This window comes from Anthonomus grandis, chromosome 1, assembly GCF_022605725.1.
Source record: "Anthonomus grandis grandis chromosome 1, icAntGran1.3, whole genome shotgun sequence".
Taxonomy (NCBI): domain Eukaryota; kingdom Metazoa; phylum Arthropoda; class Insecta; order Coleoptera; family Curculionidae; genus Anthonomus; species Anthonomus grandis.
In genome coordinates this window covers 4463911-4488609 of record NC_065546.1, presented here as the reverse complement: position 1 = coordinate 4488609, position 24699 = coordinate 4463911, and the positions used below count along the sequence as shown (strand labels likewise).

The 24699-nt window shown below is 32.7% G+C and overlaps 1 protein-coding gene across 2 annotated transcripts; it reads left to right on the top strand.

Annotated features, from left to right (window-relative positions):
* Positions 1–269: 269 nt before the first annotated feature.
* LOC126735630 (esterase E4-like) lies at positions 270–23276 on the top strand. 2 transcript variants are annotated; one of them, XM_050439694.1, is made up of 11 exons: positions 270–427; positions 9114–9333; positions 10766–10891; positions 10953–11115; positions 11168–11353; positions 11412–11602; positions 12246–12414; positions 12474–12652; positions 12710–12863; positions 22836–22971; positions 23028–23276. In XM_050439694.1, the coding sequence occupies exons 2-11, from the start codon at positions 9115–9117 to the stop codon at positions 23197–23199; spliced, it is 1695 nt and encodes a 564-aa protein (XP_050295651.1). In that variant the 5' UTR covers positions 270–427; position 9114; the 3' UTR covers positions 23200–23276. The 2 variants fall into 2 exon arrangements, with proteins under 2 accessions (XP_050295651.1, XP_050295659.1); XM_050439702.1 differs by lacking the exon at positions 270–427 and adding an exon at positions 487–580.
* The last annotated feature ends 1423 nt before the right edge of the window (positions 23277–24699 follow it).

The following is a 24699-nucleotide window of genomic DNA, read 5'->3' as shown; positions in this document are numbered from 1 at the left end:
AAGAACTACTTGGGTTTATCCAAGACAAATTTAGAAAAATGCTTTTATTTTGAATTCTACTGCTTGACTAGGGGAGATTCAAGCAATTGCAATTACAATTCTTAATCTTGTTTGTTCCTTTATGTTTTCAATATAATATAACATTTAACAATGGATGATTATTTCATTTATTGAACTATAATTGTTGTTTACAAATTTTCTTAATTACATATAAATTAAAAATAACCGCTCTTTTGTACGTATTTTAAACAGCATTCTCCTACTTGAGGGTTATATATAAGTCATCGAAACTAAATTATTTCAACAGAGGTTTGTTACCTTCCATTTGCGCGTATTTGTTGTCTCCGATCGATGATTATAACACAATCAATAACAATTGGATAAAGTGACATTTATTGAATAATAACTTGGTATTTTTTTTTTGAAGGTAGGTAGAATTTTACATTATTAATATTATTTAAAGCCAAACTTGAAACATTATTTAGACGGCAAATATATCAAAAAGTTCATACACATTATAAAGATAAAAAATTGAATTTTATATTGAAATTTAATTTTATATTGCATTAAACTTTCCCAGGTAAGTTAAATTATTTTTTTATCCCAATAATTTCTTATAAAAAAGGGTTTGTTGATACGTTGTTCAATTAATATAATGTTAGTACTTTTTACTCGTATTTTTCTAATATGTTATGGGTATTGTATGTTTTAATTTATTGATTTTTGAGATTGTTTATTATATTTTATGTTATTCGTTTTAAATGTTAAAATGAACACAAATTGTTGCGAAATAATTAGAACGTTAAAAGGATTTTTGAACAAAGAAAAAACTGATGCATTTTTTATCTATCAACTCTATTGTTCTCTAAATTTGAAGTTTGGAAAATCATACTACAATAATAGCATTTTTCTTCAAAAAAATAAATTTCTTCGAAAATATTTTCTTACGTTTAATTTCAATTTAATTTTGTTTAATTTCAATTGGGTTTTAAGGAAAAATGTTACTTTAAATGAGCTCAAATTTTCACGAAATTACTAGAATATTCTTAAAAGAGTTTAATTCAGCAAACAGTTTTCAAAAGCATACAATAAGGATTTTTCTGCTGCTATTAAATTTTTGAGAATAAGGTTAAAATATTTTCATATTTCTTCAACTAGATATTTCCTGAGCATGGATTTGCGGATAAAAACCTGATTCTTTGTGAAGAATTTCAGTGTACAAGGTAGGGTTTTTTTGCCACATGATTCAAAACAATACTTCAACTTAAATATACATAAAATATTCTCTCGACAAAGAAATACAGTAAAAATTGATTTTACCAAAGATAGATTAGTTAGTATAGCTATCTAATAATTACATATATAATACTGAATTTATAATGTATAGGTATGTCACACAGAACTAAGTTAAACTAAGTTAATAATATATAATGCATATATCGTCGGGTTACAAGTAAAATACATTAAGTCAAAAAATGTACTTTCGAGTAATTTCGTTGCAAAGTTTTCAGTTTTACATTTTTTTAAATATTTACATGTCTTAAATAAAATTTGTTTTTTTAAAAATTTTAATTCTTTTTTGCATGTATATGGAGTAATTAGACTTAATAAACAGATTAATTAAACTTTTTAAAATACATTTATTTGAGGTTATTAATAAACAATACATTGACTTAGTGTATTTTGCATGTAAGGGTTGACTTAGTGTATTTTATTTGTTTTTTTTTTAATAATAGACCTATTGTACTTTAACTTTTATTTTAGCAAAATGAATACCTAAAATTAACACTTTACATGGGAAGATAACCACTAGTGTTAGTATGGTATTAAAAACAAACTTTAAGTCAAAAACTCTAAGACTATTTTATACATTAAACTATCTAATCTATGTTTTGGTCTTCTTGGTCAGTATCATTTTCAGCTGGTTCGGCTGTTACATCTAAAACCGAAGATGAACAAGGCGGAAGTCGGCGGAATAATGTTTCTGTCGCAAAGCTTTAGAAGATCTTTTTCTTTAGACAACCACCGATATCGGTAGTTGTCTTTGATATAACGGTGGAATTATATCTTTAAAGCTTCTCTCGTTAGTCATTCGATTCGAAGCTCGTCTGGTCAATCCAATATTAATTTGTTCACACTCATCGACTAAATCATACTTATAATACTGAACTATATTTGGGAACTGCTTATCATATTTAAAACATTTGACTTTTAACCAGTTAACAATAGTTCCCTTTTGGTCTTTATTTTTGTTATTTATAGTAAGTTGAACCAATTTTTTCAAATCCAAAAATTCGTTGAATTGCAATTCTCGTGTTTTATAAGGCGATGTATCACGCTTCCTTCCAGCTCGTGCCATTTTAAATACATTTTCATTTTCATGGGCACTGTAAATATCAATATAACGTTTAGCTGACTCAATGGAGCTGTGCATCGAGTCCACCTCCATATAAGAATATCCGCTTTCCATAAACTTTTGTTCGATAATACAAATTGTTGGGTAAACTCTCACAATATGTAAAAGGAGAGCTGTGACCTGTACATTTTTATTTTGACCTCCACATGTGTCGGAAAAAAAATAGTTAAATATTTCACCTCGGGAGATAATGAATTTATGTATAAGGGTAAACAGGTACCAATTTCACAGTTTTCACGCTCTCCATTTATTTCGGTCCAAAAGTAGCAAAAGGCTTCGTTTGGTGGAGCAGATTCACAAATTGTAAAATTATTTAAGTTAAGTTTGCGAAGATAATACAGTAAACTGACTTGTGATGTTGGGATTTCGAGCACGCTTTGCATATCACATGTTATAGATTTACAACTTTTATCAACAGTTGCTATTTTTTTATCTTTATCCTTTTCTTTCATAGACTCTTCTTTTCATCTTAAATGTTCCTGATACTTTAACTCTAACTTTTCTTTATCTATAGCTATCGCCTGTTGGTATTCGTTGCAAGTGGGACATTGGTCTTTTTTTGGTTTAAAGAATGATAGATTGTATTGGGTGCAAAATATTCTTCTATATGTAATAAGACTTACTCCCGGCGATTGAATTTTTTTACATTCTTCCATAAATAAATAAATAAATAAATTTTCTTAATATTTAGATTAGGATCTAAATAAAGCCGTTTAGTGGATTTTCTTGTGTAATGGCTCTCGACAACAGGAAAACTTTCAATGTGTTCTTTCACTCTTATTATTACGTCTTCTGGAGTCTTGATGCCTAACTTCCTTTTTAGAAAAAAAGTCTTTCCTGTTACACTTTTATACGGTTGACCTTGGCTTCTTTTCTTCTTTTCTATATTTCTCTTCCAGTTTGAAGACCTTGCAGTGCTCCATCTAGTTTTTTTTAAGCTAGTTTCATTTATAACTTGAGTTCTAAACTCTTCACCATCTTTGCCTTCTTCACTAGTTGCTGAACTATCATCGTTTTTTTCTGGTACATAGTCCTTATCTTTTAAAGAATCGTCCGAGTCCTCTATATCCGAGCTATATTTCGTTACTTGGTAATTACACAGATTTACAGAATACAGATGCGAAACTGATCGAAAATACGCGTGCGAGCGCTAGACTTCAGACACGCCTCCTGGGTGATGGATTTCCATCACCCGCCTAGTACGGTGGCAAAGGGTTTAATTAGATGCAAGCCTCCGCGCCGCGTGCTTCCAATTTTCTTTGCGTAGTACGCGTGTTTATGATTAATAATTAAATTGAAATAATATATTTGTATTTTTTTTAAATATTTTTTTAGTATTATTTTTGTTGAAATGGGGGGGTATAAGTGTGTATATCTTTGTTCCAGCCACAGTGGTGGAGGAACGACGTTATTTAGATTTCCAAAAGATGAGTTAATAAGTTAATATTTTGAGATAATAAAAAGCATTAATTTTAGTCACCCATGTGATAACTTTCCTTTCCGGTATTTAATAAAATTATTTATACGACTTAAAATATTTTATACTTTAAAATTCGCCAACAGAGATTTATCATCTGCCAAAAAATCAGATAAAACTAAAAGAAAATTAAAAATTTTGTTTCATCTTTAATGTTTTATTAAATAAGATCCTTAAATCTGTTAAATGAAATAAAAAATTTACTCAAGAACCCTTACATTCTGTTTTATTTAAGCCTATTTCTATTTTGACATTATAAATGCATTATAATATCCCAACAAAATTATAGTGCAGAACATCTATCCCTACAAAAAAAAAACTTAAAAAGCATTGGTGCGGCCAGTCCAAGCCATCCTTTTCAAGGGCATCGAATATCGGGAGCTTATCTTGGGAGCTCCGCGATCTTTCGCATCTGGTATTCCTTAAATCTGTGGTAATTACTAGGTCCAGGTACATCCGGATTTAGCACAGAGGGAAAGTTGCTTTGATTCGGAAGACACTGAGTATTAAAGCCGTCCACATCTAAGCCAAGTTCACAGATGCGATATTGCTTGGTTCAGAAATTTTACCTCTTATTTGTCGGTCTGAAGACACGCTATTTTGTGACGCTGGCTTAAATGATATGTCACAGTCTTATGTCACAGTCAGTATGCTCAGTTCTTGAATTTAAAGAAATGCTTTGCGATGACTGTCCTGAACTCAGTTGATCTAAAATAGTCCAAAAATATATTACGAAATTACAAGTTTTTTAATTTGTTCTCTTAATTTCATTTTTGAACTCTATACCAATTAAAAATATTTAACATAATTTTTTTAAAAATTAGGTAGGTATCTACTTTAAAATGTTTTTAAAAGTTATCTTAATTTAGGCAATTTTAACTTTAGAGCACATTAATTAGGTACGAGAAATATTAAATAAACCAAGTGGAAATGTACTAATTACTTTAATGCTATATTATAATAATTGTTCATTTCTTACCCGAGAAAGAGTTATCTGCCTTCACAGGAGATAATGTGGTATAAGTTCGGTTTCTCGAGTCTGTACAATTTATTTGCGGAGTGGAGTCTGCAAAAGAAATATTCAAAATTAAAAAAATGCGATTATTTATCAATAACTCAAACAACTGAAAGCACTGTAGATATTTAAATTATATCGAAAAAGTTTATGTAACGCCGTGGTTAGATTATACCAAAGGCCAAAAAAACTTAAACAATGTATTTGAAACAGTAGTATAAATAACAAACTACTTATCCCTGACACTCTGCTGAGCCCTTAATTGTTGAAATATTTTGTCCACACGCTTCATTATGCACATCACTCAAACTTTACACAAGATAAACTAAACTGTTTTGTAGCAAATTCGATCTAAATCAACGATATTTTGCAGGTCCATACGAGTCATATGTCCGTTATTATGCGGTAAAATACAGATAAAATCAGAATTTTTCGCGATGTCCGTACAAAACGCTTACGTCAAGTCGTTACGCTAAGTCAGTTAGTGTACTTTGCCAGAACGAAATACGTTATTACTGACTTAGTGAATCTATGATTTCTGCAGAATAGTGTAATAAGAAATTCTCAATCGACTTAATGGATTTTACCATTAACAAATTTTATGAAATGTAACCAGGGCCCTATAACACAAACACTACAATTGTTACAAGTTTACAAGTTACAATTAATTTACCGTACCTACAAGTCGTGATGAATTCAGTAACACATCAGAAACAACTGCAATTGTAATGTTTTTACAATTGTAGGACTACGCGTACATATGTATAACAGACTTGTTAAAACGAGTTTAAGCTGTATAGGATTAAAAGTTATGGGTTGTTAGTTTGTTCGTTTGTATAAGCGATATGGTGAGAAGGCTGATTTCGGTTAGTAAAAATGTCGTCTAAACAAATTATTTTCGAAAGAAAAATGCAGTTTTTAACAAAAATTTAGGAAAACAAGGAAATCCTATTTGGTGCTTTCTCAGATAGACTTAAAAAACAAGACAAAGTCGAGAAATGAAAGGAAATAGCCCAAGTAGCCCAAAGTATATGCTTAGTTTCAGTAGAGAAGGATTGGACCTACGTAAGATATACTGTCTGGCAGAATTTGAAGAAATCTGCAATGGTAAGTCTTTCGTTATTGAGCAATCAATATAATTTATTTACAAGTAATTTTGACATTAGGTACTAAACCCATTATAGATAAAATATACACAATGACATAATATACTATTTCGCATTTTAGCTTAAAATAGACAACGCGAAAAAAACAGGGACTGGTGGGAAAGGCATGTTAACGGAAATAGATAAGATGATTTTGTATATTGTTGGAAAGGAATCTCCAATTATTTGTGGACTTGGAGTCTCTGAGTCGTTCGAGGTAGCCCAGACTCAGTCAACAGAAACGCGTGTACCAAATGAGACTGTCCACCCAAGCGGACATGAATGTGGACCATCTACTTCAAGGAAAGCCAGTAAGGCATTTGTTATTATCAACTCCTATAGATTAGTATATGGGTTTTATGTGTCTTTTGAAATAAAAAGTACAGCAAAATGCAAAATTTTATAACAAATCCATTTCCAATCCATTCATCTATCCATTTCTAATTTCCACTTTTCAATTTTAGGAAAGAGAAAAGTTGTCGAAAGCACGGGTGAAAGTGACGATAAAAATGAAAAGCTGAAACTACAAATTGAACATATAAAATTACAAAACTATAAAACCAAGCTGGAAATATTAAAATTAGAAAAGGACCTCGGCTTCTGAATTTACCTCGCAGTTCCAAAATAACTTCCAATCAGAAAACGGCAAGACCTATTTATCTTTATAATAATTTATCTAGTACCTATAGTTTAGATATAGTTTAAGTCCTTCGTTAATAAAAGTTGTTAATAAATGAAATAAATATTTTCGTCTTTATTTTGTAGATATGTATATTTTTGAACTTTAGTATAGAGTCTGTTGTTTCTGTTAAAATAATTAATCAGTTCGCCTAATCTATCTTGCGCTCCAACAGGGGGATTGTCATCGAGATGTTCATAATTTTCTTCATTGTCTGATAACTCACCATCGTCTACCATGAAATCATCCGCGTCCCCTTCACCTTTTGAAATGTTGCATAAAGTAGCACAGCATTTGAAAACATTTGCAGCAAAAACAGGGCTAACGCGTAGGTAGTTCAAACAAGGAAATTTTTCTTTTAAAATCCCAAACGCATTTTCTATTACTCTTCTTGTTCGTTTGTGAGCTCTGTTGAAATCCTGTTGGGCTTGATTTAGTGGATTTTCATATGTTGGTGGAATCAACCATTGTTTTAGCGGATAAGCTGAGTCTCTCAGAATCACCGAATTAGGATGGGGTCTCCAACCATTTTCCATTCTTCGAAATAAATTACTGTTACGAAGTACTCTTGCGTCATGAACGCTACCGGGCCAGTTAGCACTAACATAATAAAATTTTAGGTCAGAACCACAAACAGCAATGCAATTAATTGAATGTTTACCATGGCGATCTACAAAGGCTGGCTCGTCTATAGTCGCGGCATCTATATTTATCAGTGTTCCATCGTTTACCGAATTTACCCATTGATATAAATGGGTAGAACATTATTTACAATTGTGGGAAATACTTTAACACAAATATACAAGTGCTGAAGTTGTGTTACAGAATACGTCTACATATGTAAAAAATCTTCCGTAATTACTAGAGCCGCACAGGTAATTACAAGATTGTTCTGTTACGGAAAAATTACAAGTGTAGGAAATATTTTTACAATTTTATAACTTGTAGTGGTTGTGAAACAGGGCCCAGGTGGTGTAAATAACTTAAAACTGAAAAAAATTGACTTAGCGTGTTTTGCTTGTAACCAGACGATATAATGAGCTCTAGAGATTGGCCCTTGATCACATTTTAGATAATATTCATTATATGTAGATCATTATATCTATTCTACAAAAACCAAGAAATTAACTGGAAAAAATTGATATTAAATAAAGCTGATTGGTAATTGTTTAGAATGATGTTTGTGTATATGGGAACAACATGTGGCAAAAAAATTGTCTTAATATCACTTATATCACCTTCATACAATTCATTAGTTGAAAACAATCTGGGTTTTTTAAACATTATTTTTATGATTGAATTCTGTACAATTTTAAGTGCACCAATACTGTTTTCGTAAGCTGCGCCCCAGAGCAATATTCCATATCTTCGTAATGGTTCAATAAAAGCCTTATATATCAAAATCAGTATTTTTCTTGAAAGAATTTCTCTAAGAATATAAAGATTATGGATTAGTGCTCCATTTTTTTTTAAATATATTACATGATGATCCCATTTAAGTTTTTATCTATGTATACACCTAAGTATTTAATTAAATCAACCTGTTCAATAGAATTTTCTATATTGTTGACTTTAATATTTTGGAAATCTGGTCTACCGGTGTCCTTTATAGAAAATGTAATGAACTTTGATTTTTTGCTATTTAGTTTAAAGGTGTCTAAAAATTTTTTAATTAAGGCCAGACCATGTTGATATTTTGATTTAACATCTTCCCATGTGTCCCCATAGAAAACCACAGAAGTATCATCTGCGTAGGAATCTTCCCACGTAAATCTATCTCATTTATACCATTCATGTAGATATTAAATAGTATGGGTCCCAGCACAGTGCCCTGTAGAACCCCAGTCCTTCTCACAATCTTTGGCTCGCTAATAGTATCCTGAATGTTGGTGTATTGTACCCTATTTGATAGGTAGTTCTTTAACAGTAACAAAAGGTTTCCTCGTATACCATATTTTTCCAAAACTTCCAATAAGATTGAATGGCAGACTGTATCAAATGCCTTTGATAAGTCCAGGAATGCAGGTCCAGGTTTACTGTAATGCTAGAAATCTTGAAAATATCATCATGAATTAAAATGATGTTGACTAAAGAAAGAGTATTTTTTACTGAATATTTATAAGAACAGTTCTTGTACCTCAGAAACTTTCTGTTGTATTTTGACGACATAGCTTGGGATCCCTGCAATTGAATAGCTTAGGAACCGCTTGACAAAATTTGTTTTTATTTTGCACTAAAATAGCTGCATTCTTGAAGATATATTTGAGGTAGAAACGTTGTAGTGTAATAAGGATTTATATTACTTAGGGCAGTATAAAATGCCCCAATTTTTACATGCATAGTGAACGTCAATTTGTTAACCTTATTTTAATTTTTTTTAGCATGCTTATTCAGCCTATATTAACGTTTCTAGCAGCAATAGGGTTAGCCTTAGCCTACCAACATTTACCCCCGGACTTTAAAACTACCCAAAATCCAATAGTCATCACCCCCTTAGGATCAATACAGGGTTCAACGTTAAGAACCCGATTAGGAAAAACTATCTATGCCTTCCGAGGCATTCGATATGCACAACCTCCCGTAGGAGAATTAAGGTTTCAGGTAAGAAGAGTCGTTCGCAAATATAAATGTTTCTTCACGAACTTCTGCCCGTTTGGACGATACGAGGTCTGGCCCGTCTGGCTATTAAATAACGAGACTGCGTGCCTAGAGGGCGCCCTAGACGGGTGGGGAAAAAACGAGTAGTGCGTTGGGTATCTAGATATCTTGTCTATGCACATACCAAAACACGTTTTCATCACTATTATAGTATTCGTGCAGTAGCGGTTTGAAACGGACGTGTTTTTTTCTCGTGCCGAAAACCATGTGTGACGAAAAACAAGAGCAACGCATCAATCTTTCAACAAATTTCTCGTTAAATTGAAAAAAACGCCGACTGAGTGCTATAAATTGTTGCAAGAGGCCTATGGGGAAAATTCTCTCTATCGTGCGCGTCTTTTTGAGTGGTGTAAGCGCTTTAGTGAGGGCCGAGAGAGCACTGAAGATGACCAGTGCTCAGGTCGCCCTGTCACTGTTTCGACTCCGGACACAGTGACCAAAATCAACTAAATTGTGCGTGCAGATCGTCGAATGAGCACCCGGATGATTGCCGAGGCTGTAAACGCCGATAAAGAAACGGTTAGAAAAATTTTACACGGGGAATTATACATGACAAAAGTCTGTGCGAAGTTGGTGCCAAAAAACCTGACTCCTGACCAAAAGCTCTTGCGTCAACAGGTCTGCTCAGATTTCCTTGAAAGGTTAGAAAAAGATCCCGGACTGATGAAAAACATTATTACTTGCGACGAAACGTAGATTTTTCAATACGATGTTGAAACCAAGCGGCAATCGATGCATTGGAAGACGCCTGAATCGCCCAGAATAAAAAAGCAAGGATGTCCAAATCAAAATTCAAGGCAATGTGATCGTGATGACTGAATGGGTTCCAGAGGGTCAGACTGTCAACCAGACTTACTATTTGTCAGTTTTGGCAACACTGCGAGAACGAGTTCGTAAGAAACGGCCCGCGTTGTGGAAAAATGATTCGTGGATTTTGCACCAGGACAACGCATCTGCCCATAACGCGCTATCTGTGAAGCAGTATTTGGCCGGTAAGCGCACTCCAGTGCTCGAACACGCGCCGTATTCGCCAGATTTGGCCCCGTGCGACTATTTTTTGTTTCCGAAGATAAAATCTGCTTTGAAAGGGACCCGATTTAAGTCGATCGAAGCGGTAAAGCAAAAAACGGCAGAGCTCCTAAAGGCCCTCATCAAAGAAGACTTCCAGCACTGCTTTGATCAATGGAAAAAACGTATGGAAAGATGTGTGGCGAGGGGAGGGGAGTATATTGAAGGGGAGCATTCGAATGTATAATAATTTTTATAATAAAACCCTTTTTCGTAACCAGTCTCGTTATTTAATAGCCAGACCTCGTACTGTTACTGCCCAAGCTTGTGAATCCACAACAAAATAAGCAAATATTTTACTTTTTAGCCCCCAGTTCCTATAGAAAAGCATGAAGGAGTCTACAATGCAACAGATGATAAACCAATGTGTCCTCAACCGACAACGGATCCCACATCAGAAGACTGCTTATATCTTAACGTTTATACTACAAAAGTAAGTAGTATCTGTGCTACACTTGGCGTTACCAATTTAATTTAAAAAATAACGCTTATAGCTACCAAGTGGCAACATAAACAACGTAAAGAGACCCCTTATTGTCCACATTCACCCCGGAGGGTTCTACAGTGCAGGGTCTGCAAGCTATTGGGGAGGACCCCAATATTTCATGGATCAAGATATTATTTTGGTAACGTTCAATTACCGATTGGGAACTCTAGGTAAAAATCATTCTTTATAAGTGCAAACATTTGCAAATATGCTCAATTTCAGGATTTCTTTCAACTGGAGAAAAAGAAGCACCAGGAAATAATGGTCTTAAAGACCAAGTGCAGGTCTTACGATGGATTAAACAGAATATAGAAGCATTTGGTGGAGACTCCGGTTCTGTGACCATACAAGGTTACAGTGCTGGCTCAATAAGTGTTACTTGCCATATGGTTTCTCCTATGTCCAGAGGTACAGTCATTTATTTTAAAATACTCAACAATTCTAATTTTTTTATGCAATTATTTAGGGCTTTTTCATAAAGCAATTGCCATGAGTGCCTCTGGCACTTCTCAGTCGCCCATAGGGCATAATCTTTTGGATTTCGCGAGACGTCAAGCTAAATTTGTGGGATGTCCTGAGGGCAATGCCAAGGAAATCTATAATTGTTTAAAAACTATACCTGCTGCAGATTTGGCTAATTCTTTACCTAAATTTGCGGTAAGTACGCGTTTGGAATACAGGGTAGTCCGGTTCAAACGTCATTAATTTTAATAATACGTGATTGAAACGAGAATTGAAAAAAAAACTTTCACTATAAAGTTTTTCTCAGAAATGTTTAATAACAAAGATATAGGGTGTTAAAGTTAAGAATACCTCGCAGATTTGAGACAAATGTTACGCAATTTTTTTAAAATTGATTTGATCAGTAATTGACAATTCACTACAATAATCCGCATGCGAAATTTAATTAAAATTGAGCTGGTAGTTTAAAAGTTATGAAAAATAAACAATTAATTATTCTTAACTTTATCACCCTGTATCCTTGTTATTAAACATTTCTGAGAAAAAATGATTAAAATTAATGACGTTTAAACTGGACCACTCTGTATATTTTTATAATATAGTTGACATACATGCCGGAAAAATTTCTTCCTTGGCTGCGATATTATCTTTGCATTAATATGCAATAGAAATTCATAGATACGGCGTTAAGTTAAAGATAGAATGCCTTACCGATTTCCCACTTGCACTTACTGTTTTAGTAGAGGTGTGGTAGGAAATACGCCATCGTTATCTTTTTAACTTATAAATTTCGCATCCAAGGCCTTCATTGGCCAGGTGTGTATAATTAGTAATTTAGGAATGGGGTACTGATCCTATTCTACTTTGGACTCCTGTCATCGAAAACGACTTTGGGCAAGAACGCTTTCTAACTGCTCACCCTATAACCCTTTTTATGAAGGGCGAGTTTACAAAGATCCCTTTCATGACTGGAGTAACTACTGATGAATTTGCTTTTAGATCTTTATGTAAGCATTTATATTTTATTATTTTTTTTTTAACATTTTAATATTTTATATGTTTTTAGATGTAATTGAAAACAGTACCCTGCTAAAAGATATTAACGAGAACTGGGAGAAGGTGGCTCCTATACCTTTCCAATACGAAAGGAACACAGAAAAATCGAAAAATATAAGCAGAGCTTTGAGAAAGTTTTATTTTAATGACAAACCTATTGACCAATCAAATTTGAATAAGCTTGGGGAAGTGTGTGATTTTTCTTAAGAAATTAATAGAAACTTATTTAAACTTATTTGTTTTAAGCTTTACGCCGACTCAATGATAGGATTTGGCAACAATAGGGCAGTCAAGCTTGTTAGTGCTAAAAATACTGCTCCAACGTATTACTACAAATTTAGTTATCAGGGAGATTATAGCCATAACTACCTTCCTGGGACCAATAATACTAAACCATATGGTAAGGAAAATCAGAGCTGTTTTTTTTAAACCGACGTATTTTTATATTCATAGAGAGCCTATTTTAATGGGCCTATATCTTGTATATACAGTACCGGGCAAAAGTGGAGAAAAATCTTATTTATTAAATAAAAACCAGAGCGGTTGTCTATAGCTTCTAAAAATAAATGCTTATATTCTTTATTTAGGTTAACAGAAATGCAAAATTCTTGCCACAAAAAAGTATATGCTTACCTATATTTTATAAAGAATAAAAGTAAAGCCGGATTCTCACGAGTGGTGTATTTGACAAGTACACCAATACTGGTGTACTTGGCAAGTCGACCAATATATTTTGTCCTTTACATGTAAAAGCGTTAACGCGACGTGTACGATTAATAATTGTACCAACAAACAAATACGCCAGCACACTGGTTTATTGAACGTTCCAGTGTAACCACGATGGGTAGTAGCTTCTGCAGCTTTTGTTGTAACAAGTGCCTGTTATTTAAAATTAAGGAGGAAAAAATATATAAGAAAGGAAGATGGTGAGTGGTTTCTTTAAATAGAAATCGACAGAGGTTAGGGCTGCCATTCCTCCCGATTTAGGCGGGAGTCTCCCGATTTCTTGTCAACCCTCCCGCCTTTTATTTTAAATTATAAATCTCCGGCAACCTCCCGCTTTCATAAAATTTTACGCCATTTAAATCGATACGTTAAATATATCGATACGTCTCTCACATTCCTCCATTTCTAAAAGATCGCCCCCTTGCGTAGACAGTTGAAAATACTTATGACATTGATATTGACATTATAAAAACCGGTGATTCCCATAGATGATCGTAGCAGCAGCGAGCTCGGTATTAGTTCTCATTAGTTTTTCGTTCGCCAGAAGTGAGAAAGTTAAGTGAGTTTTTTGAATTTCTTTACGAGATAGACAATCCAACAAAAACAAACACATCGCAACAAATACGGAAGCATAAGCATACGATCGAGAAAAGCAAAAACACACATCAAGGAGTGAAAAAGAAAATGTGAGATGTCACAAAGTTTGGAAAGAAAAATATGATTGGATTTTTGAAGGTAATTTAAATACTGAGGCACAATGTCGAGCGTGTCGTTGTCAATTTTCCATTAAACACGGCGGGGAAAACGACATTGTTAAACACTTGAGGACAGAAAAACACACTCAAAATGTTAATGCAACATCAAAAACTAAATCAGAAAATCGGTATTTTTCATCTATGGCTGACAAGGATTCTATAGCATTGGCTGAATGTGCTTTTGTTTTTCATGCGATAAAACATGCTCAAAGCTACGCCTCGGCAGATTGTGCTGGAAAACTATTTCCCCTGATATTCAAGGATTCCAAAACAGCTGAGAAATATTCATGCGGAAGAACAAAGGCGACTAAAATAGTCACCAAAATTTTAGGTCCGGAAAGTAAAAATATTATTAAGAAGGATTTAGCGAATGACAATCCTTTTTCCCTTGCAACAGATGCCTCAAATAAGGGAAATATCAAGACATTCCCATTGATTGTTAGATATTTCCAAACCGAAAAAGGCGTTAGCACAAAGCTTTTAAAATTTTATTCAAATTCATCAGAAAAGTCAGTGGATATTGCTAAATGCCTAATTGATGGTCTTGATGAGGCAGGATTATCAATTAAAAATGTCACTGCTTACTGCGCTGATAATGCGTCGGTTAATTTTGGAAAAAAACAGAGTGTTATGACAGAGCTACACAAACATAATAAAAATATTTTACCCTTTGGCTGTGTATGCCATATTATTCACAATGCTGGCAAGTATGGACAAAATGTTATAAGGTACGATATTGAAACTATTGTAATCAAATGTTACAATGAATTTAGCAGCAGCTCAAAAAAAATTACAGAGCTTAAAGATTTGTATGTCTTTTGTGAACAAGAATGGTCAGAGCTATTACGTTCTGTTCCTACACGTTGGCTCTCATTAATTCCGGCAGTCGAACGTTTACTAAAACATTTTGTTCCCATCAAATCATATTTTTTATCTCGAGAATCGTCACCTTTAATTCTAAGAATGTTTTTTGAAAACGAACTCGCTGAGGCTTATTTAGGTATGTAGATGTTTTCGTTATCCTTTAATTATTTTACTTCAAACAAAAAACATTTTAGGGCTTATTTTAAACATAGGAACTGCCATGAATGCGGCAATTTCTAAATTGGAATCCGAAAGTGCCTTAGCAGTAGAATTGTTTGGAATCATGGATACTGTAAGACGATCCTTGGTGATGAAAAGGGAACAGAAGTTTTATGGCTAAATAGCCCTTTCTCTAGTACGAAAATGTGATAATTTATATATTGTAAATATTTTTAAGAAAGAAGCTGATTCGTTTATTGGGAGAATCGTAGAATATTTAGAAAAATGGTAGGTATATTATATGATCTCAGAAACAAGTTTCTTTTAAGTTATTTGATAATTTTAGGTATGACTTTACTGACAACAACAAATGTAAATACTTGAAAGCAATGGATTTGAGGACTAATCCAAGATTGGAGGATTTTATGAAAATTTCAGAAGAATTTAGTATTGACATAGATGTTGATTTATTGTTTGAAGAATTTGTGAACCTTTCATCTTTTTTAGAAAATCTCCCCGAAAAATTTTCAGATTTTAAAATTGACCAACAATGGGTTATTTTTTTATTATTATTTTAAAACAAATAAGTCTCCGAATTATTCTAAAATATGTTCTTGTGTTTTTTCTCTTCCCCACTCTAATGCCATGTGTGAAAGAATTTTTAGTTTAATGTTTATAGCGTGGAGAAAAGAAAGAAATTCTCTTTCTATAGAAACCTTAGAGTCAGAATTAATGATTAAGCATAACTTTACCGAAACTTGCCAAGAATTTGTAAAATTTTTAAAAAAAGATGGGAAAAACATTCTTGGTAAAGTAGGGACCAGCTTAAAATATTTTTAATTTAAGGATTTATTCGAGTTATTTTAAGGCGTAACTCTTTTGGCATAATAATTGCCAAAAACGAGGCAAAATAATATATGTTTTTTTTTGTGTTAGGTATGTTTAATTTTTTTTTGTGTTAATATATGTATCTTAATTATGTAATTAATAAGCTAAAGAATATATTTCTTAATGTTATGTTTAGTTTTTTTGTAGCGTTAAAATAAAATACATGTTGTTTTTGTTAACGAGGTCAAAGAATATATTTTTATTTTTTCTTTATGTTTAAAATTTTTAAAGTACACACATATGCTTATAATACCAGCTCTAAAACTAATTCATGGCTCCGAAAAAAAAATTTCCTGCGGCATGACTCGAAACTCGAACATGCCATGCTCCCGATTTCTACTTTTAAAAATATGGCAGCCCTAACAGAGGTACATATGTGTTCCTATATATTTATCTAGATAATTCCCTATATTAATTTTATTTTCGCTTGACCACTCCATCATGAAAAGATTAAATAAAAAATATTGTTATTCCAACAGGTACCTATTCTACCGGCTTCTAAATGCGGAATAAATAGTGGTAGCGAACTAAACGAACAATGTTTAAACGTATCGTGTGAATGCGCCAGAAATATAGACCAGTACAGACTTGTCAATTGTACGGCGCACTGGCGATTCCTTTGACTTGCCGCGACTACCGACAGACGACAAGAAAACGGCCAGTAATAAATAGTTGCAAAAGCAGGGTCTTTTTTCCCGCTAGGCCCATTAGGCCTAGGCCTAGGGCTCATAATTTGGAAGGGCCCGAAAATCGCTGTGATAATAAGGAAATTTGCATTATTTTATTTCCTACCTGTACCCTGTACTATAAAATAATATTTTAATTAAAAAAATTAAATTTGATAAAAAAATTATATTTTATCGGCATTGAATAGAATAAAGACTTTTTCTTCGTAATCTAAACATAAACAAATGCCGCAAATGTGCCCAGACCAAACAAGGATTTTTTTGCATGTTAGGCGACTTTCACTAAAGTTCGGCGTTAAGCGGCGGTGCCCTTTTAATTTTATATTTATGACCCAAAGTGCGTTGCGGTAGTTTTTCTTATTCAAACTGGAGTAAATAATTTGTAGTGATTTTAGTTATAACTTATTTCAAGACAGTAATACTGGAAACAGTTCCTCCAGTCTATTTAGTGGTACTTTGATGTGTATTTTAAATATAATATTCTGCTAAGGGAACCAGCATTTGTCAGAACGTAAGTTGTTTTTTTATATTGCTAATTTAAGTTGTTCCTTTTTTTTAACCAGACTAAGTCTCGATTCCACCAACCTCATATTAAGTCAGTAGCGGCTCGTGGTCTATGATAAAGAGGGTACAAATTAGTGTAAATTTAATCCATTTTTAATTATTTTTCTTGTGCAACTACCATACCTACCATACATGTTTTTTTGGTTACGTAGCTGTTTTAAACGTAGAAGAAAAAAATATGAGAAGGCATCAAGTAAAAATAGTTTAATTTTTTTTAGACAGAAAATAAATTTATGAATAATAGTAATAGTATTTTTTAATTCTTGCAGTTTTAAGACGTCAATTGTCCTGTTTTTATTTGAAGAAAATTGATAAATATCAGCCTTATTAAAGTTTGGAATATCCTGTATAAACTTATTTTGAATAGATATAACATTGCTAGGCTAGGGCTGTCAGTCTTTTGTTTGATTTGGTTTGACGTTATACGATCAAATATTATACGATTAAATATGAGGCTTAGATTTTATTTGATCAATAATATTAAATGGTTATTTTAATATTTTTTTCATTTATTTTAGGGGTGCACGTGCTCATGTGCTCCTATGGTACAACCACCACTGTATTAAGTAAACTTAAGTGTCATTTAAAATGTTGACTTGCCCATTTTAAATCGAGTAATATTAAACCAGTATACTTAACATTAGGTCGGTGAAAAGGGCCATTAATGAGATCGATACTAAATAAATAATTATTTTAGAAAAGACCCTTTGCCCTAATCATGAGCTACAAACATTTAGGTGGTAGTGAAAAACGAAAACAACGCAAAGTAAGAGAAATTAAACAAGAAAAACAGCAGGGTGCAATTTTACCGTTTCTGCGACCCTCTACATCATGTAATATAGAAGAAACTCCTTCAACCAGCACCGCCAGCAAAATAGAGTTATCATCAGCTGATGCAGATATTAGTTTCACACCATTTCCAGAAAATGAAGAGCAAACTACTCTAAATATATCCGAAACTGTTCATGAATTATCGCAAAAAACGGTAGCTTGTTGTCATGATGTTAAATCATCTACAAATCAAGATGACTTCTTTTCTACTGTTCCTGCCGATATTGCAGATTGGCCAAAACAATTGAGTTTAATTTTAAAAAAAATATTTTGTAAATAATCCACCTGTACAAAACATGGATAAAATAGGAGGATGTGTTAAGCAAGTGGAAACAAACAAAACTAGAAAATTAAAATATTCAGCTTTTTATAAAGTGAAAGTAAACGGGGAAAAAGGACTTCGTGAATGGTTAGTTTATAGTCCAAAATCTGGCTTGGTTTATTGTTACGTTTGCAAATTGTTTGCTAACAAAACTGTTAGTCTTAGTGATGGCGGTTATAAAGACTGGAAAAATATTAGTGAAAGCTTGAAAAGTCATGAATCTTCACGCGAACACATTACTTCTATTGGAACATTGGTAAGCAGACGTCGATTGGAGGGACGTATTGATACAGAAATGGAAAAATGGTATCATAAAGAAAAGAAATATTGGAGAAGCCCTTTGCAGAGAGTAGTGGCAACTACTACATTTCTTGCAAAAAACGGATTAGCATTTTACGGCTCTACAAACCAAATATTTGCCAAGGGCAATGGGAATTTTCTAAGTGTTTTAGAATTTCTTAGTAAATTTGATCCGTTTTGAGCCGATCATTTAAAAAAATATGGGAACCCTGGTAGTGGTCAGATGAGCTATATTTCTCCGACAATTTGCAACGGGTTTATAACATTCCTTGCAAATGAAGTAAAAAATTTAATTGTGTCAGAATTGCAGTCATCAAAATATTTTTCAATTATAGTTGACTCTACACCAGAAATTTCCCATATCGATCAATTAACTTTAATTGTAAGGTATGTTCTGCCAGATGCAAAACCGGTCGAAAGGTTTTTGGGGTTTGTGCAAATTTTTTCACATACTGCAGAAAATTTGGCAAATGTTATAAAAGAACTCAAAAATCTCAATATTAATATAAATTATTGCAGAGGACAAAGCTATGATAATGCTACGAATATGTCTGGAGGATATAACGGAGTCCAGGCGAAAATAAAAAATATTTCAAATAGTGCTCTCTGTTCAAGTCATTCGTTAAATTTGGTAGGCAATAGTGCAGCTGAATGTTGTTTGGAAGGGGCCACCTACTTTGATAATATACAATGTTTATACAATTTTCTATCCGCATCCACTCATAGATGGAATTTACTTAAAAAAAATGTAACAATGTCCAACGCCAAGCCGCCAACCGTGAGAAGAATTTGCGATACTAGATGGTCTGCAAGAGCGGATGCTGTGAAGTCCATAGCATTTGGTTTTAATTATAAAAATTTGACTTCTAGAAGTCGGAAACGAAAAAAATTTGCCAATGAGGGTTCTGCAGAAGATGTTTCATTTATTAAAAAAGGTAGTGAAGACTTCAGAATCAATACTTTTATTCCAATATGTGATAAGCTAATTACAGAATTAACAAAAAGAAGAGACTCCTACTGTGTGAGTGATATTTTTAATATACTTTTCATAGATTTTCCGTGTTCAGATCAAATAGTCCAAAACGATTTGAAGAATATTGAGGAGCTTTATGCAAAAAATATTGTTGTGAATGAATTGCCTGACGAACTTGCACAATTAAAACAACTGTGCAATCTAACAATGTACCAAGAAATCCAAAAAATATCTTGCAGTTTATTATAAACTCAAATATATTATCAACATTTTGCAATATCGAGATTCTCCTTCGAATATATCTTTCAATCCCAATAAGCAACGCATCAGGTGAAAGATCATTTTCAACTCTAAAAAGACTAAAATCATACTTAAGGAACTCTCTAAATCAAGAAAATTTGTCATCATTGGCTATTCTGACTGTAGAAAGCGACATATTTAGTACTGTAGATGTAGATTAGGTTATAGACGATTTTGCCCAACTAAAAATACGAAAACTTAAAATGTAGATATTTTAATATATTTATGGTTTTTTAATATATTTTTAGTGTAATATTTTTAAGTTTATTTTTTTGTTGTGGTTGTTTGTTTGATGTACTTACGAGTATAGGTATATTAAGAATATTTGATGGTTTTTAACAGACAACGTTTTCATGGAATGCTCTTTTTCCTTAAGCTTTTTATAGAAATTTGTTAAAATAAAACTTCTTTTTTTAAATATGAAAATTATTGTTTAATTAGTCACTTTATATAAAAAAATTCAGTCCCTTTGCTGTATATTTTTAAAGTGAAAAAATTTTGAATTATTTACTAATTAAGTAATTATAACGTACATATTATATGCAACACATACTACATAGCTCAGTAATTTAATAAATTTGCACAGACCAAAGATTGGTCTGTGCAAATAAACGGTATAGTTATAAACTGTATAGTTTTTTTAAATTAATTTATTAAAAATTAAAAATAATATGACTATTGCTAATATCATGTTATCTAAAAAATTATGGTTATAATGTGTTTAAAAAGGTTGGAGGAACGGGGGGCCCGATATGTTTTATGGCCTAGGGCCCACCTGTCTCAAAAATAGGCACTGTGCATAAGTAAAGCATTCAGACGATATGACAAGTGTACGCGATTGACAAATATTGGCCAAATACACCACCCGTGAGAATCCGGCCTAATGAAACATTTATAAAGCTCGTAGTATACACTGTGAGTCTGTAACTTGGATTAAATTTAGTAGTAGAAATACTTTTTTTAATCAAAAAAAATCTCCGATCCGTCGATTAGTATTATTAGTATTTTTAGTTTTTTTTTTTGTTGAAAACAAAAGTTTTTTTGAAGAGCGTATCAAATTATACATAGCTCACAATTTCAAGTTTATGTGATTAACCATTTCTAAGATAATTGAAATTAAGATTGAAATAATTTTTTTTATTTAATATAAATTATAAAATCTATTTTACGTTTTCTAGCAAATGCTTACTATTTAATATTATCCTAAACGTACTTGAAAAATAAATATATGTATACATAATACATATTTATTATTATAAGTTTCGTATAACACACCTTATCTCAAAACTCAACTGTTTCAGAAATATTTACATTTAACCAACAAGAAAGCAAGTAAGTACGTCTATTTGCAAATTAAGTTAAAATGGAGGATAAAAAGTTATAAACTGTGAAAACTCTTATTAATGTATCAAATGTTCAAACTGATCCCCATTTACTTCTTTGCAGAAAGCAAGACGGTTTACAAACTCATGTAAAACACTATCAGTTATTTCGGGTGATATACGCCTAATTTCATATCTAATTCTATTTTTTAAATCTTCTACGTTGTTTGGCTTCTCAATATAAACTTTACTTTTCAGGTACCCCCGTAGAAAATAGTCGCAGGGATTTAGGTCTGGTGACCTGGCCGGCCACTCTATTGGCCCTCTTCGCCCTATTTATCTTTCTGAGAATACTGTATCCAAATAATTACGGACATCTCAAAAGAAATGTGGCAGTGCGCCGTCTTGCTGAAACCACAAATTACCTGTCGGGACAGCAGGGTCTTGTTCGTCTGGGTATAGGGAAGCCAAAGCAGGGATAAGATCTTCTTGAAGAAAATTCAAATAGCGTTGTCCTGATAAGTTTTTCTTCGAAAAAGTATGGGCCTATTACTTAATTTTCCACGATACTAGCCCAAACATTAATAGATTTACGGTAGTGTGTATGAGCCTCAGTTGCCCAGTGTGGATTTGACACTGACCAGTACCGACAATTTTGCCGATTTACGATACCGTTTAAATAAAAAGTTGCGTCATCCGAAAACAAAACTCGTAACACAAACTGAAGGTTATTATTGCAAATGTTCATCACTTGCTCGCAAAATTGGTTTCTTCGATCAGGATCGTCCTCATTTAATTCGTATATTAGTCTAATTTTATAAGGGTGGTATTTATTTGCTTTTAAGGTGCGTCTTACTGACGTTCCGGCTATATTATTATCAACTGAAATTTGTGAACTTGCATTGTTTGGATTTTCTTCGACGGAGAGCAGAACGTTTAATTTTGTTTCTTCAAAAATTTTTGAGACGACCTCATCCTGGCAAATCCCTAACATGACCTGAAGTTATGAATTTGTGCTCTATTCTACTAACTGTAGACTGAGAAATAGGATGGTTTGGGTATTTGGCATTAAACAGTTCACTTGCTCCTTTTTGTGTGCGCACTCGATCCCCGTACCCTAGCATCATCAAAATTTCAATTCGTTGGGTTTCCGTTAAATTAGCCATAATTTATTCTGATAAAAACTAATAATTTTCGAACTGACGGTGACATTCGAAAATGAAGATTCTTTACAAGTGCAACCATGGAAATAGAAACAATTGGCAGTGTTTATAACATTATTTTTATCCTCGATTTTACCTTAATTTGTAAATAGACGTATAATAATACGTAAAATAACGTAAACGTAAAATATTTCGGAAACAGTTGAGTTTTGAGATAAGGTGTGTTATACGAAACTTGCTTGGAATTTCGCCTATATTTAAAGTGCAATAAAAAATATAGCATTCCCTTTAAAAAAATGACCGATGACGTCATATCTTTTTTTTTGTTCCACACTGTATACAAAAATTTTTGTGAAATAATGCGCAACTTAAAATAAAAATCGAAGGGTCCCAGCGTTTTCTCAAAAAATCAATAATCTCTAATTTTTATCGAATTTATGCGGAACTTTAGGCGGTCACTGTATATAATTCTTCCAAAAACTTTGACTGTTTGTATACTAATTTATATGATGATTCTAGGTGTGGTTCATCATGATGACCTTATCTACCTATTCTATATCTCGAAACTGTTTCCACTATTCGGAGTAGATTCTCCAAAAGAAGTTGGAATGGTTGAAATACTCACTACCCTCCATGCTAATTTTGCGAAATACGGGTAATATTTTGAAGTGTTCTCAAATATTCTTTAAATGTTTTGTAATTTATTTTTAGAAATCCAACTCCAGGGCATTCAAAAGTATTGAGAAACGTTTCATGGGAACAATTTAATAATAGAACAGAGAAGTATTTGGATATTGGGACAAAGCTTGTAATGCGAGAAAAACTTTTCGATGACAGGTATTCGGAATGGGAACGTCTTTTTCCATTAGAGCAATATGCTTAAGGAATTTGTCTTTTGATTATTTGGGAGATATAAATTAGAAATTGTGCAACCATAGTAAATAAACTGATTAACGAAAATATGTGTTTTTGTAATTAATCAATTCTTTCAAACTACAGAGGGTTTGGTAGTTTTCGAAGAACTCCATAGTGCAATGTTAGCAACTGTAACTAATTTTAACAGCTTTATTGCGCTGTATTTTGTAAATACATTAGAAGATAGAGGACATAGAGATTTTTGAAATATAAATATTCAATTTAACTATTTAGATATCTAACATAAACTCATGCTCTAACTGTTAAAAAATTGGAAAAAATCTAAAGCAGAATTGCATAAAATTTAAAAAATAAAAATGAAATCCATTACGCTTTCTAAAGTAAAAACATATCCCAACTGCGTGGAAATTAATAAACATACAAAGTGTCAATTTAAAAACTTTCAATTCAAACATCCCTAAAATTAAAAAGTAGAGGAAACTACAACCAGCATATTTTGGTTTTACGGTGAGTCACCCCTTGGGCTTGATGTACAAAATTTTAAATGGCACCACCTTTTTTGTGATAACTTAAATTAAGGTCTTTTGGAGTAGTATTCCCTGCACAAGAATTTTGCCTAAATTTTATACAGGGTCAAGGAAAAATACAAGTTAAATAAAATAAACTCCGCTTTTATGAAGTCTTATTTGATTAAATTAGATACACATAATGCATTCTATTTCGAGCCAAACAAGAGTATAATATATTTTCAAACTCATTTCTCATATTTTGAAACACTTCTCTTTCAATAGATGCACATTCTGTAATAATTCGATGCCACAGATCATCGAGTGAAACTGGTTGCGTTTTAAACACAACAGTTCCTAAGCGACCCCAGAGAAAAAGTCGAGGAGTGTTAGATCTGGTAATCTCGCCGGCCATTCCGTTGGACCTCTCCTCCCGATCCATTGATTTTTAAATGAATCATGTAAAAATTGCCGCACAAGAAGAACATAGTAAGCTAGCACTCCCTCTGGTTGAATATACAACTAATTTTCTATTTCTTTAAAAAAATTAGGTTGAATCGTGATTTTGACCAACATTTTCAAGTTTCGGCATTAAGGTTACCATTAATAGAGATAAATAGAAGCCCGACAATAGTATCACGTGTGTGTCCCATGAAAACGTGCTGATTTTCATCACTCCAGTATCTACAGTTGTATTTATTTACAAAACCATTTCGAATTTCTTTACGAAATTCCTGATGTTTATGCACTTTGTATGTATAGAGAATGACTTAATTTATGTACAGCTTCATGACAAATTCCTGTTTTTTGTTTGCCACCGATACTATTTTTTCAAATTTAAGAATTAGTTTCCTCACGTAAGTATGGCCGAAATTTTTTCCAGGATTTCTATCGTTACATCATGCAGTAGTCCTTAAAGCATAACGATTTTAAGAACCTTAAATATAAATTATTTCCTTCAGCCATACTGTAAACCATTATGTGAAGTATTTGGGTGAATT